This window comes from Gopherus flavomarginatus, chromosome 3 (assembly GCF_025201925.1).
Source record: "Gopherus flavomarginatus isolate rGopFla2 chromosome 3, rGopFla2.mat.asm, whole genome shotgun sequence".
Lineage (NCBI taxonomy): Eukaryota > Metazoa > Chordata > Testudines > Testudinidae > Gopherus > Gopherus flavomarginatus.
Genome location: NC_066619.1, coordinates 187,072,011 through 187,086,842, shown reverse-complemented (window position 1 = coordinate 187,086,842; position 14,832 = coordinate 187,072,011). Strand labels below are relative to the sequence as shown.

Genomic DNA, 14,832 nt, shown 5'->3' with positions numbered 1-14,832 from the left:
TCGCCAACAAGTGATGTCATTGAGAGGCGTCGCCCCCGAATTTCGGCGGAGACGCCTCTCGATGATGTTGCTTGTCGACGGCAAGTGGCGTTATTGAGAGGCGTCGCCGCCGCGGCATTTTGGCGGATGCTCCGCAGCCGCTGTGGTCCTTTGGCTGGTGCCCACCAGCCCAAAAGGTTGGGGACCAAAGCCCTATTGTAATATATATTTAAGCCATACATTAGTAGGACTTCACCAAAACCAGATGAAGTTTGAAACATGGTACGGTCATAGACTGGAATGCAGACTAGTACTCTTGGCTTGATTTGAGGCTTGTGGGAACTTATAGAGTCAAAGTCATTTCTAAGTATGCTCAGTAAAAATTTGCTCTCACTTAAAGCCCCACAGAGTCCAATTTGACTAAGCATCTGCCTGCAGAATTGATGCCTCAAAGAAGAATAAAAATTATGGCTTCTAGATGTAATTTTCTTGTATTTTATTTAATCTGCAGGAACTATTTGCCCTCAGACTTGAATCTTTCCTCTATTTCTTAAATAATAGTTTGTGACAAAATAACTATCTGATTGACACGTATGTGAGAGAGAGGATCTTTTCCGCAACACATCCATCTCCCTGAAACTAAATACTACTAAGAAGAGCTATCTGGTCTCAAACCATAGACATAAATTACCCTGTGGTATGGAGCTTGGAATGTAGCAGTCCTGGTTTTAATGATTAAATAATAATAATAATAATAATAATAATAATAATCAAAAAAAATCACTCCACCCACACCCCTCACCTTCCAAAGACTTTTTTTAAGTGGAGAACACTACTACAGATGTAGTATTTTAACTGGACTTTCAGAGAAGAAAAGCGTGACAGCTAAACTATCAATATTTTGTAGGTTACTTTATATATTTCTAACATGCAATTGGTTATGTAATGATTATTCAGAATCAAATCTTCCAAGTTTAAGAGACTTTAAAAAGCGTAAGACTGTTTTTAAACAGTGTTACACACTTATTCTTGCTCTGCTTCTAGCAAGTATCATATTTACCTGCTGTAGTTTCATTCATCAGCCTCAGACAGTTTAAACCTGCAACCTGTGCAGCTGCCATTACAGACCTTCTCTCAGCATCAGTGAAGAAACTAGGGACCTGTTTTCAAATAAAGGTTGTACTCCATTATACATACCTCATGACACACAAAATGACACTTTAAAAGTTTAATATAGCCATAAAACAAAACAATTCCACAAATTTGACTAATGTGTAAATTTAAGATGCCAATCATATTTAGTTAATACAGACTGATTAAAATTGCTAGATCTTTTAAAAAGTTACTTCATTACAAGTTCCAATTACCCAAACTGGTATTAAGACAAATATATATCCCGCATTGTCAAGATTTACAGAATCAGTGGAAGTCCAGATGCAAGATGCACAAGTGTTTCTAAACACAAACTACATTTAATATATAGTATATTATATAGTATATAGTATATATATAGTATATATTTAATATATAGTAATATATAGTATATATTTAATATATAGTAATATATAGTATAACATTATATATATATATATATATATATAAAAATATTCCCAGATAGCATAAGATTTCAAGAAACAAGGTTCAGCTCTTAGTAAATAATTAAACTAACTTTTTGTTAACATAGAAAATATTTAAACATTTATATAGCACAGTAAAATTTTGGCTCACTTTCTAAACAAAGCCAGGACATGTCTGACCCCATAAGCTATCTAAACATAAGAAACAAAAATATAAAATAATTCCAAAGACTGAGGCTCCCTATTACAGGAAGCTACAGCTCAAGCTCAACTCCAGAGGGGCTGAAGAGTATCAGAATGAAGAACAGAAGGGAGGCAGAAAGAATGAAGCTAAGATAAAAATAAGATCACACACACACACACACACACACACACACACAAAAAGGCACAACCAAAGTTGTTTCGTTTTTTTAAATTAGAAGCTCTTCGTGGCAGAGTCTGTATCTTATTTGTATGGTACATATTACATTGGGATCCAAAATGTGCTATGAAAACTATTTTTTTACACTGTGGTTCCACAAGCAAAAAGAACTGAGAGATTTTGTAGAAATATACAAGTTAGGTATAGCTCTCACATTTCAGGACAACTGCCGGTGGGGCCCTCAGAATCACAAAGTTTCAGCATATATGGTCTAAACTTTTTGTACAGTAGATCTAAGATCTAGCTATAGGATGGGAGAAGTTCTCTAGCATGTGTTAGGAAGCCTACTGCTGTACCACAGCTGTCTGAGGAACACCACAAAGTCATCAAGCAAATTTTGGCTTTTAACCCCATGGACTATAAAACCTCTACACAAGATCTGCCTGTTTTTTCTCGTGAATAGGTATCAGATATTAAGAATATATTTTGTGCTTTTCAGCATATATTTACAGTTTTATTTTCTTCTGGGTGATTCTGGCAGCACCTCACTTGGCTATTTTCCAGTTCACACACTATTAAAATGTACTGTTTACATACAATTACCTATAAGCAGAACTCTGGTAAATATATTACAACTTACTGAAATCACACAGTCTGCCACTGGTTTTTTTAGTGCACTTTCTGAAGTCTCTTTAAGCTTGGCCAAAAGCATTCCTGTAACCTGTTCAATTGCAAATGGTCTCTCTTCATCTAGGTATCGCACCTGAAACACAAGATTAAACAATTGCAAAGTAGACATGAATATTTTCACAGTACAAAGAAATGTTTTGTTTAATGGGCTGTTCCATCCCAATATTTCTTTGATCTTTAAGTCCTAAGTGCAACCACTTTGGAGGTGGACAGTTGGTGTCACTTCACACTAACAAGATAGCATCTAATTATTTTAGACAAGAGTTTTCTCAATCTTCTCAAAATTTTCAAATAGGAGCAGAAAAATACAAGTATTAAAAATAAGATGGAACCAAACATGTCATATGTCAAGTCAGAAGACAAACCAAAGTCCTCCCAAAGATAAAAAGTCACATGTTTGGATTTCTCTTTTAGAGTTTGTCTAGTTTAGATTTCAAGCCCTTCTGGGCAGTGACATATTTTTCTCTAAGTTTTCGCTACACCATGAGCCCAGACAGCACTCAAAATAACATCAACTGATGCTATAGCTATACACTGCTTATTCCACTGAAAGGATTTGAGCTGGCTGGCTGCATTTGTGTACAGAAATCCTTGAGGAACCTGCATTAACTTGGGAGACATTCAAAGTACTGAAGTATCTGTTAAAAAAGCAGCCAACATACAAAAAGATAACCAGTTAAATATTAGTAATTCTGCACAGCTCAGCATTGCACCACCTATTAAACACATAAATAAGGACAGTATCTAAAATGATTACAACAAAGGATCAGGTTCCATACAGGCTAAAGAGAAAGGACTGAGATTTAATAAGAGAGAGTGGTACACACACGTTGATACAGGGAAAACTAATCTGCTGTTGCTACTACGTAATATTCTAAATCACATTAGGGCTTGTCTACACTGTCTGTTAATGCTTTGAAGGAGCAGTATGTCAAAGTGCACTATAGAATTTTTAGCGCATGGTGGCAGGGGCCACACAGCAGGCCGAACCACCATATATTTAAACCCCCAACTTGCCACACACTAACAGACTGTGTAGGCACGCGCTTAATTTTTAGTCAAACTAAGTAAGATTTTCATCTTGCTGAACTTAAGTATTCACAGTTCAAATTATCAAGCCAGTTCTCCTCAAACTTGACTTCTGTAGATCCAAGTAAGAGTTAAAAAAGCAGCCAAGTTAAAGGTCGTGCCCTATATTTTACTGTATTTGAAGGTAGTAAACTAAACTTGTGCTAAAGTGAGCATGAGATGCAAAAGCCATCAACAAACTCAATGAAGCCCAATGACATCCAAGGTAGACTCAGGAAGGGGAGTTGGTGTATGAAAAGTTACTTTGGAGAAAGAATGCTTTCATTTTCCTCATAGTTAAGATCCCACCAAATCCATGGTCCATTATGGTCAATTTCATAGCCGTAGGATTTAAAAACTGGTAAATTTCACATTTTCAGATGTTTAAATCTGAAATTTCATGGTCTTGTAACTATGAGGGGTCCCGACCCAAAAGGGGATTGGGGGTGGAGGGGTCGCAAGCTCCCAGATGGATCTGATCTCTTCTTTACCCCCCTCCCGCCCCCCGGAACAGCTGTGCAGGGGTGGACAAGTCCTGTCCCTCTCCAGCGCAGCCAAGATGGGACCCAACTCCACAAGTCTCCTCCAGCTGCAGGAACCTCTGGGGCTGCTGCCCAGTTGCAAAGCATCCTGCAGCAGGGGGAGGCCACCCGGAAGTGAGTCTCGGCCTAGAGCAGGGGTGGGGAGCCTTTTCTCTATCAGGGGCCATTGACCCACAGGGGGGAAAAAAAAAAATCAGCTGCAGGCCACAGCCCCGCAAGGGGGCACATAGGCTTGGGGCTTCCGCTAGGCTCTGGGGTGGGGCCAGAAATGAGGGGTTCTGGGTGTGGGAGGGGGCTCAGGGCTGGTTCAGGAGGTTGGGGTGCAGGATCTGGGCAGGAGTTAGGGTGCAGAAGGGGGTTCCGACTTGGAGGAGGGGGTTGGGGTGCAGGTGTGGGTGTGGGGTCTGTGAGGGAGTTGGGGTGCAGGAGAGGGTTCTGACCTCGGGCAAGTGCAGGTTCCGGGTGGGCGGCACTTACCTCAGACAGCTCCCGGTTGGTGGCACAGATGGGTTAACTCAGGCTCCCGCCCTGCCCTGGCTCCGTGCTGTTCCCAGAAGTGGCCAACATGTCCAGCCCCTAGGTGGAGGTACGGACAGGCAGCTCTGCAAGATGCCTGCATGCACCGTCCCACAGCTCCCACTGGCTGCAGCTCCTGGCCATTGGGAGCTGTGAAGCCAGCGCTGGGGGCAGCACGCAGAGCTTCCCTGATTGTCCCTGCCTTGAGGGGCTGCAGGGATATGCCAGCCACTTCCGGGAGCTGCGTGGAGCCGACCAGACTTAACGGCCCAGCAACCCTAGCTTCCCCCCACAGTACTGCGAGCCCGAGCTTGCAGCTCCTGCTTCTGGCCCATGGCATGGAGACTTGCTGCGGACCAGATGAAATTAAGCAGTGGGCTGAATTTGGCCCATGGGCCGTAGGTTCCCCATCTCTGGCCTAGAGGGAAGCGCTGAATTTCCAGAGATCCATGGAGCACCTGAATCCATCTCAACAGTTTAGGGCTAGTGCCATGACTGTAGCCATACTAGGGACATAAAATGTTAACTGGTAAGCATTAGGCTTACTGTTAACCGACCTTAACCGTTAACCGCCAGCCACACCGGTTGGAGTGACCCCAGCCCCTCTCCCTTTAAATCAGTTAACTGGTTAAACAATATAATTTTAATTTAAACGGTTAACTTTGTTAATGATATTTACATCCCTAGGCCATACACTATAGGCACGACTCACCAAAGAACTTCCACAGAAAGCACACTGATGTGGACAAGTTACACTTGTATACTCTCATCCAAAATGGCCTGAGTCCCTGCACAGTAAGCACTCCAGGAAAAAAGATGCCAATTCATTACCAGAAGAGCTCTCCTGCCAGAAAACCTATCTTAGTCCTGTAGCTATGATGCTTGGATAGAAGTGTATTTTGGTATCAAAGCAAGGACAGCATGACATTAATTAATCCATGGCACTGCATGTGCCAGCTCTCCTTACACCAAGTCATGGAGTCCCTGATAATGCTACGAAGCAGACCTTAATCTCTCATGTGTTAAACTGAAAGCTGAATAGACCAGAACTTGAGTATTGCCCCAATAAGGATAAGGAAAAGCAACCAAAGCCTTTAACAACATTTCCAGTGTTACACAATCTGTTGAGTATAGTTTGGTATTCATCTGTATAATGCAGCAAGAATGCCAACTACATAAAGCCCCTCTCCCGCTTCTCTTTCTTCTGAGGCACCGGTATTGCGACTGGCACCTACCCGCTGGCTGCATGCAGGAGAAGCCGTGATGGTGCTGAGAGTCTTGTGAGGAGTCCTTTCTTGGCACCAGATCCCAGGACAATGGTGCCAGGGCACTCTGCACCAAGGAGGAGGTGCTAGGTGTGGGATGCCCGATCCAGGGTTTGACTGGGGCCGGAGTGTGGCCTCCATCAGCAGAACTTTGAGACGCTGGTCCCTGTCTTTCAAAGTTCTAGGGTGAAACCCGCAACAGATCCTGCACTGGTCTTTCTGGTGACTCTCTCCTAGACACCGATAGCACAAAGTGTGCAGGTCACTTTTGGACATGCGTTTAACGCAGGCCTTGCAAGTTTTAAACCCAGGGGACTGTGGCATGCCAAGGCGCTGGGGAACGAATGTGTGTGTGGTGGGAGGGAGGGGGGGGAGGCACAAAGTAAAAACCTTAACACTAACTACACTAAGAAGTAAACAACTTTGTACAACAGACACTGCTAACGGCATTTGCCAAGGCAAGAGCTATGCGACGTTCCAGCTAACCGTCACAGGCGGTAAAAAGAGGGGATAGCGGGTCAGCAGGGTTCTCCATTGAGCAACATGAAAGCGCAGCTCCACGGGGTGCCCAGGCTTAACATCCAGGGTGGATGCTACTAAGGGAAAAAAATTACAGCTGCCGTGCAAGCACACGCACACACACTTGATTGGAAACAAGCACTTGAAGAAAAATTCTTCCTTTCCTTCCCTCCCCCAGGTTGGATGGATATGCATATATCCAGAGTCTTTATAGAATTTAAGAAAATTAAAATAGAAAGCTCAGTGAAGCAATTTCATTTGAGAAGTACATTACAGCCAAGCAGAATCTCTATTTGCTTGTCAAAATAATGATGCAGATTATGACAGCATTAGGTATGCATGGAAACTGCAAAACTTACCTTCAGCGCTACACTCCCATTTGGCATCTTTTGAAGCTCATAGGGAAGTTTGACTCTTTCACCTTGTACGTAAGGATCATCAAATGCTCTTCCATGCATTTTTTTGAAGCCATGTAATGTATTCTTTACATTTGTGACAATCTGTGGAAGATAAATGCACTGCTATGAGAGGCATATCAGAAACTCTGAAATTATGGCTTTATTTATCTTGGTATGGCTTAAAGTTCAAAACAGGAACTAGTGGCCTGCTATGAACACGAACTTCCAGCATTTGAGCAATGTATCCTTTTCCTCACTTCCCACTGAATACAACTGTTATTAAGCATGTCATTTTATTTATGAGACCAATTAATACACTCAAACCCACTTTGTGTCTAAATCAGTATTCATTTCACTAGTTTTCCCCTTCCTTATCTTAAAAGGAACTTCCTATTATACCCAATTTGTACAGTGATTAATTATGTACCAGTGCAATGACTGAACTACATACAACTATCTTAACAATGTTATTAAAATATTGTAATTAAATGTCTAGTAATGCTTAATTCAGATCCCAATTCAGTATGAGCTTTCCATTTATCTGTTCTCTCAATATTGCAGGACAGTGATTTAAGAACACAGATTTTAAAGCCTGACTTTTTTGACCCATCATACAGCAAAAGAACTTGCTCATTTTGTTTTAATTAATACAGAATTTTTAAGCCAATTACAACTGTACTCCAGGCTTTGAAAGTGTACCTTGTATTTACTAGCCTGAGAATAAAGCTTAACAGTTGGAAGCCACTGTGAAACAAAGGCCCCCATCTCCAGCAATGTCCAGTAGCTGTGTACGGATGAGCTGTGCATGGCTGCTGAAAATGAGGGTCCACCTGCCCCTGGAACATGCCTGAGGGCTCCATTCTTTTGGTTAATAGGTATAAGAGTATCTGAAATTTAACTACCCACCTTCTGGGAAGAGACATGGGGAGTTCTTTCCCTACTACTCCACAACTTCCTGACATGAGCATGTAAAGGGTAAGGGATATCCTCTGTTATTATTTCCACTCCCTAGATTCTGCTGCAAGCAGTCTTTGCTATTCAATCTCCATTTTTTAGGAATTCCTCCTAGTGATTATCTTCAGTCCCAGCCTTTGCTCCTGTTCTTAGTTTTCCCAAGCAAGTGAAGTTACAAAGATCACAAGTTTTACTGCTGTCCAGAGTTCTGAACAGAGGTACTGAAACTGGCGAGTCTGAATTTCACTATACTGTCTGGGAAAGCTACAAGCAGCAGCACAGACATTTATGTTGTGTCTATAAATTCAGAAAGACAGCATTCCTTCCATTTTCATTTTCAAACTATAAGGGCCACAAGTTTTTCTTAATAAATGCTAACACTTCAGAAATTGAAGACTTGAGCCTATACTCATTCTTCTCCCCCCAATAAGGAAAGTTTCTTATTCTTCACTGGTGAGTAGACCAAGTCCTACATTTCTCCCTGTCTTTCCTCTAAAAAGAAAAAAAGAAAAAAAAAAATCAAGAATTAACCAGAGGCAATATTTCAATTAGTTTTAACAGAGGGGAGTACAGCCTAATGATTTAGTAATAATGGTAACAAAAGCAAGGAAATTTTAAGCATATATTTTAAATTAAAACATGAAACAATGTATCAGATTTCTTCACTCTTACACTTCCCTCACAATTCAGCAGATGAGTAATTTAAAGATCGCTTAAATTCCTGTAAAGTAATATGTTTAGATTCATTTACCTGGCTTTTTGCTGCATTTCCTATGGCCCGGGTTTTGGATCCTAGAGATATACAAGCTCTAAACAACAACAGAAAGACAAATATTCAGCTTTGACAGAAAACAATGTCGGGAAAAGTACACTTTTTTTCCCAGAGTAAACCCTAAAATTACTTTTAAAAGACCATCAACTGCTCCTTAAATTACTTTGTAGAATTCTTTAAAAGTCACATTAACGTTTTCTATTGCCCGAAATTATTTCCCTTCCTTCAGTTGTAAGTGTGCTGGTAGTTGATGCCCAACACCTAAAGGCTTCATGCAGCAGTAATAAAATGTTGTCTGTTCCAGCCCATATTTTAATGTGCATTTTATTAGAAAGCTAGATCTTATAGCGCTTTTCATCAGTAGATCTCAAACTGTTTTGCAAAGCAGGCAAATATCAGCATCCCCATTTTGCAGGCAGGGAAACTGAGGTATGGAGTTTGCCCAAGGTCAGCCAGCAGGCCAGCAACAGTACTAATACATCACTAGAATTTCTAGACATTAGAGATGAGACTATTTTAACTCAAAAAATGTTGCAGCCAAGTCACAGGAAATCTTTATTGGACTTTGTTCTAACAGACAAAGCGGATCTGATCAAAGAACTTATTGGTAGCTTAGTTACAATGTTCATGACTTGATCACATACATACCGTGCAAGCAGAATGAAGTCCACACCAATAATATATATCTGCTGCTTTAATAGGACCAATTTCACAAAATTGAAAACAATTATGAGAAATCAGCTGGGGCAGAATTTTTAATCAGAAAAATGTGAATGGTAATTGGAAATCAATAAATAATCCTTTCTAGAAGCTCAAAATGTCACAATCTCAATTGACGAAGGCGACCATGGTAGTTTAAAAATTACCTGGTTTAGAGGGGAAGTGAATGTAGATTATATAGCTATTGATAGATACATATATACACACACATATCAAATGTGATCCTGAGATGAATAAACAGGGGAATCTCAAGTAGTAGAGAGGTTATTTTCACTCTGTATTTGGCTCTGGTGCAACTGTTGCTGAAATACTGAGTCCAGTTCTGGTGCCCACAATTCAGAATAATTTGGAGAGGGTTCAGAGAAGAGCCACCAGAATGATTAAAGGATTAGAAAACATGCCTGACTGCAACTCAATCTATTTAGCTTAACAAAAAGAAGGTTAAGGGATGACCTGATTACAATCTGTAACAGGACTGGAGCAAACTACAGCCCGCGGGCCACATCTGGCCCATCCGACCTTTTAATCTAGCCCTTGAGCTCCTGCCAGGGAGTGGGACTGGGGGCTTGCCCCACTCCGAGCATGCCATGGTCCTCCGCGGCTCCCAGAAGCAGCGGTATGTTGCCCCTCTGGCTCCTACACATAGGGGCAGTAAGGGGGCTCTGTACTCTGCCCCCACCCCAAGTGCCGCCCCCAGTGGCTCCCATTGGCTGGAAACTGCAGCAGGGGTGGAGCCTGCAGACAGGGGCAGTGCGCAGAGCCACCTGGCCATGCTTCCACATGAGAGCTGGAGAAGGGACATGCTGCTGCCTCCAGGAGCTGCTTGAAGTAAGCACTGCCTGGAGCCTGCACACCTGACCTCCCCTGGCACCCCAACCCCAGCCATGATCCCCCTCCCACCCTCCGAACCCTTTGGTTCCAGCCCAGAGCCCCTCCCACACACTCAACTTCTCATTTCTGGCTCCACCCTGGAACCCACACCCCAAGATCCTGCCCCAGCCCAGAGCCCCCTCGCACACTTCAAACCCCTCAGCCCCAACCCACATCCCCCTCCCACACAGCCCAACCCCCTGCCTCAGCCTGGAGCCCCCTCCCGTACTCCAAACCCCTCTGCTCCACCTCTAGCCAGCAGCCCCCTCCTGCACGCCAAACCCCTCATCCCTGGCTCCAACCCACAGCCTGCACCCCCAGCCAAGATCTCACCCCCTCCTGTACCCCAACCCCCAATTTTGTGAGCATTCATGGCCTGCCATACAATTTCCATACCCAGATGTGGCCCTCAGGCCAAAAAGGTTGCCCACCCCTTGTCTATAAGTATCTATATGGGGAAAAATATTTACTAACAGGCTCATCAGAGAAACTAACAGAGAAAGATCCAATGGCTAGAAGCTGGAGCTAATCAAATTCAACCTGAAATTAAAGTGTACATTTTTAACAGTGAGGGTAATTATTACACCTCTTGGTATATTATTTCAATGGTTAAATTCCTTATCACTGACAACTCTTAAATCAAGATTGAATGTTTTTTTAAAAGATAAGCTTGCTGCTCTAAGAGTTCTTTTGGGGAAGTTCTATGGCTTGTGTTATATAGGAGATCAGACTAGATGATCACGATAGTCCTTGCTGACCTTTGAAAACTATGAATACCCAGGTTTCAGAGTTTCAATCCAATCCTTTAATGTGCATGAGTGTCAATACTATAGTTTCCCTCCAAGCCCCTCTAGACTCTCTCCCACAGTGGAGAACTGTCATTTGGTGACTATATCCAGCACTCTCTGATATGAGACCGTATCAAAGTATGCAATACTTAAGCCCAGACAAAATCTTACGAGTACATTCTGCGTACAGCACTATTTTTCATTGTTTATACATCAGAAGTAGTTAATCTTTTTGAAAAAGCACCCAATATATCCTCCATTCAAGCTGATTTTATGCTGTTCAATATACCCTAACAATAATAAAGAACTATGTCTAAAATATATATTAAGTATGACAAAAGATAATCTAACACAAGGATGACTTAAGATGTGTGTAGACTACTTAAAAGGCACTTCATTTCACAGGTTAGTTATGACTGGTCAATGATATTGACATGCCATAACTTCTAGAAAATTCCCTTTTTCCACAGAGGCAGCATTAATTAATAGGCTGCTATATGGGACTTGAAGTGTCAAGTCAGAAGCTATTCTGGCAACGTGCGAGGTATCCCCATGTTGTCTGAAGGAGTCAGATCATGGCAAGTCTCCCCCAAAGTGTTGGGGCTAGGGTACAATAAGTCTCCCTTAGCAGGGGAGAGGAAGAGTGTCAAAAAAGCAAACAAAACATGTTCCCTTTATTAATAACTGGGATGTAGGTACAGGGAGTCCCCAGTAAACGTCTCCCCCTTACCTGTTTCACATATTCGTCACTTATCAATAGGAAAACATTTTCCAATTCAGGCTGATCCTGAGCCACGTATCCGTTGTTTGCAATAGTGTACTATAAGTTGTAAACGACGGATAAGTGGATTGGGACTGACGTGAATTGGAACACGTTCCCCTACTGATGAGTGAGGGATATGCAACAGATATGCGTAGCCACGGACGGGCTGTTACCCACCCACCTCACATCCAGGCCCAGCCTGCACACCAGTCCCGGCCCTGCTCCTACCCCAGCGCTTGCCCCATACTGCCCGCCTGGCACACGGAGGATTGCCCAGGTCTGGCGCTCCAGCCGCGGAGCGGGGTTGGGGTCTTGACCCCTCTGCTCACCCAGCCCTCCTGCAGGGGAGCAAGCTCAGGGCACAGCAGCTTCCAAGCCACTAACCCCCGCTACCTGGCTGGAGTGCCAGAGCGGGGAAAGCCCCTGTGCCCCAGTCCCGCTCCCCTGCCAGGTGGAGCAGGGCAAGCCCCCACGCCCTGGCAGGAGAACCAGGCAGAGCAGGCAAGCCCCTGCACCCCAGCAGGAGTGCTGGCCTGGCAGAGTTGGACAAGCCCCCGAGCTTAAAGTATAGAGAGTGTACTGATCAAATTTGAAAATGAGACAAAGCTGGGGAGAGGGGGTTGCCAATACTTGGGGAGGATACAGCTAAAATTCAGAGGGATTTTGATAAATTGAAGAACTCAGTTACAGACAACAAAATAAAATTCAAAAGACAAATGTAAGGTGCTACACGTAGGGAAGAAAACCCCAAATGCACAAATACAAAATGGGGGAAAACTGGCTTGACAGCAGCACTGCTGAGAAGGATCCAGCAGGCCCCCATGGGTTCCTCCCCTGCAGCAGGCTCCCCTCCCCAAGATTCAATCATGAATGTTTTTAGTAAAAATCACGGACAGGTCATGGAGCTGTGATTTTTTGGTTTTCGCCTGTGACCTGTCCATGATTTTTACTAAAAATACTCATGATTAAATCACAGTGCTGGAGGGTAGGGATAGGGTCCAGAGTGACCCAGACAAATTGGAGGATTGGGCCAAAAGAAATCTGATGAGGTTCAACAAGTACAGGTGCCGAGTCCTGCACTTGCGAAGGAAGAATCACATGCACCACTACAGGCTGAGGACCGACTGGCTAAGCGGCAGTTCTGCAGAAAAGGACCTGGGGATTACAGTGGACAAGAAGCTGGATACGAGTCAGTAGTGTGCCCTTGTTGCCAAGAAACCAATGGGCATATTGGGCTGTATTAGTAGGAGCAGTGCCAGCAGACTCAGGGAAGTGATTATTCCCCTCTATTCAGCACTGGTGAAGCCACATCTGGAGTACTACGTCCAGTTTTGGGTTCCCCACTACAGAAAGAATGTGGATAACTTGGAGAGAGTCCAGTGGAGGGCAATGAAAGTTATTAGGGAACTGGGACACATGACTTATGAGGAGAGGCTGAGGGAACTGGGGTTATTTAGTCTGCGGAAGAAAAGGGGGGGGATTTGATAGCAGCCTTCAACTACCTGAAGAGGGGTTCCAAAAAGGATGGAGCTTGACTGTTCTCAGTGGTGGCAGATGACAGAACAAGGAGCAATGGTCTCAAGTTGCAGGGAGAGAGGTCTAGGTTGGGTATTAAGAAACACTATTTCACTAGGAGGGTGGTGAAGCATTAGAATGGGTTACTTAGGAAGGTGGTGGAATCTCCATCCTTAGAGGTTTTTAAGGCCTGGCTTGACAAAGCCCTGGCTGGGATGATTTAATTGGTGTTGGTCTTTCTTTGAGCAGGGGATTGGACTAAAGCAGTGGTTCTCAAACTTTTGTACTGATGACCCCTTTCACACAGCAAGCCTCTGAGTGCGACCCCCACCATAAATTAAAAACATAAACACCATTATAAATGCTGGAGGCAAAGCGGGGTTTGGGATGGAGGCTGACAGCTTGCGATCTCTAGTAATAACCTTGTGATCCCGAGGGGTCCCAACCCTCGGTTTGAGAACCCCTGGATTAGAGGACCTCCTGAGGTCTCTTCCAACCGTAATATTCTATGATTCCACGACAACCATCTCACTACTGGGAAGCACATTTTTCAAACCTTGTGTCTGTTGTACATATATTGAAACTTTAAGGATTCAGTAATAACTTTATTTAGATCCCTGCGGAATGCTAACAATCAAGATTTCTCTCAGTTACAGAGTAAAAATTTGAGAATAGTTACTAATTAAAGCACCAAGATTCAAAAATGCATTGCTAGCTAGCGGTGTGCTAACTAAATGCATTCTACAAGTCTACACTGCCTTGTTTCCACAAGACTTTACCATGGGTTAGCTAGTTCCTAGGGTAGACCACAAACACCTGTGTCTTGGAACAAATATTTGGGGAGGTTCAGGCTAATTTATGACGCTGTTAACTACCTCAAGTTAGTTGGGAATGTGCAGACATACCTAAAGAACATATTTTGTTTGCATGTGTTATCTAACCTATTAACTCCATGCCTTTAAATCCTGATCTAGGCAAAACATAGACATTTACAGAGATTCTTGGAGCTCACCTGGGCCTTACTAAATTAGATACACCTTTCTAAATCCAAGTCTAAACAAGGCCATATTGGCTTGATAAGACTTAGTGCTCCTATGCAAAGTAAAAATAGCTTGACATTTCTGTCCAGTACAATAATTCACACTATCTCAAAAAAGTAGACAAAAAATTAATTATCTTCCTAAATCCTCATTAGATTGTATTAGGGCTGAATCTCAGACTTGAAAAGTCAAGATAAATACCACAAGTCCTTCAATACCTAGACAAAAAGAGCAGCTGTTTAATGATTTTTATAAAGCATCCTGCTGCACTCAAGTATCAAAGCACATGGTATGTTTCCTCTAGTTATGTCAACTTGCTTTTGTCAGTTTGAAAATAGCTAAATTTTGTATACTATTCTGCCTGATATACTAAAAGACTAAACTAAATACAGTGAAATGTCTGAAGTGCATCTGCAGAGAACGCACTTCAAAAAGAGATGTTAAGCAGAAGTGGTATTCTAAAATAGATGGACCTGAATATACTTGATATTTGGG

General features: G+C 42.9%; 1 protein-coding gene across 5 annotated transcripts in view; it reads right to left on the bottom strand.

The window, feature by feature from the left end:
* The window catches only part of HSPA4L (heat shock protein family A (Hsp70) member 4 like), a 653,707-nt gene that overhangs the window by 45,867 nt on the left and 593,008 nt on the right, over positions 1 to 14,832 (bottom strand). For all 5 annotated transcript variants that reach the window (XM_050946328.1, XM_050946329.1, XM_050946327.1 and 2 more), the window contains exons 2-5: positions 8,621 to 8,678; positions 6,877 to 7,017; positions 2,558 to 2,680; positions 1,040 to 1,139 (exon numbers count right to left, since the gene is read on the bottom strand). In XM_050946328.1, coding sequence (XP_050802285.1) covers positions 1,040 to 1,139; positions 2,558 to 2,680; positions 6,877 to 6,975 — 322 coding nt within the window. In that variant the 5' untranslated portion in view covers positions 6,976 to 7,017; positions 8,621 to 8,678. The remainder of the gene's footprint in view (positions 1 to 1,039; positions 1,140 to 2,557; positions 2,681 to 6,876; positions 7,018 to 8,620; positions 8,679 to 14,832) is intronic.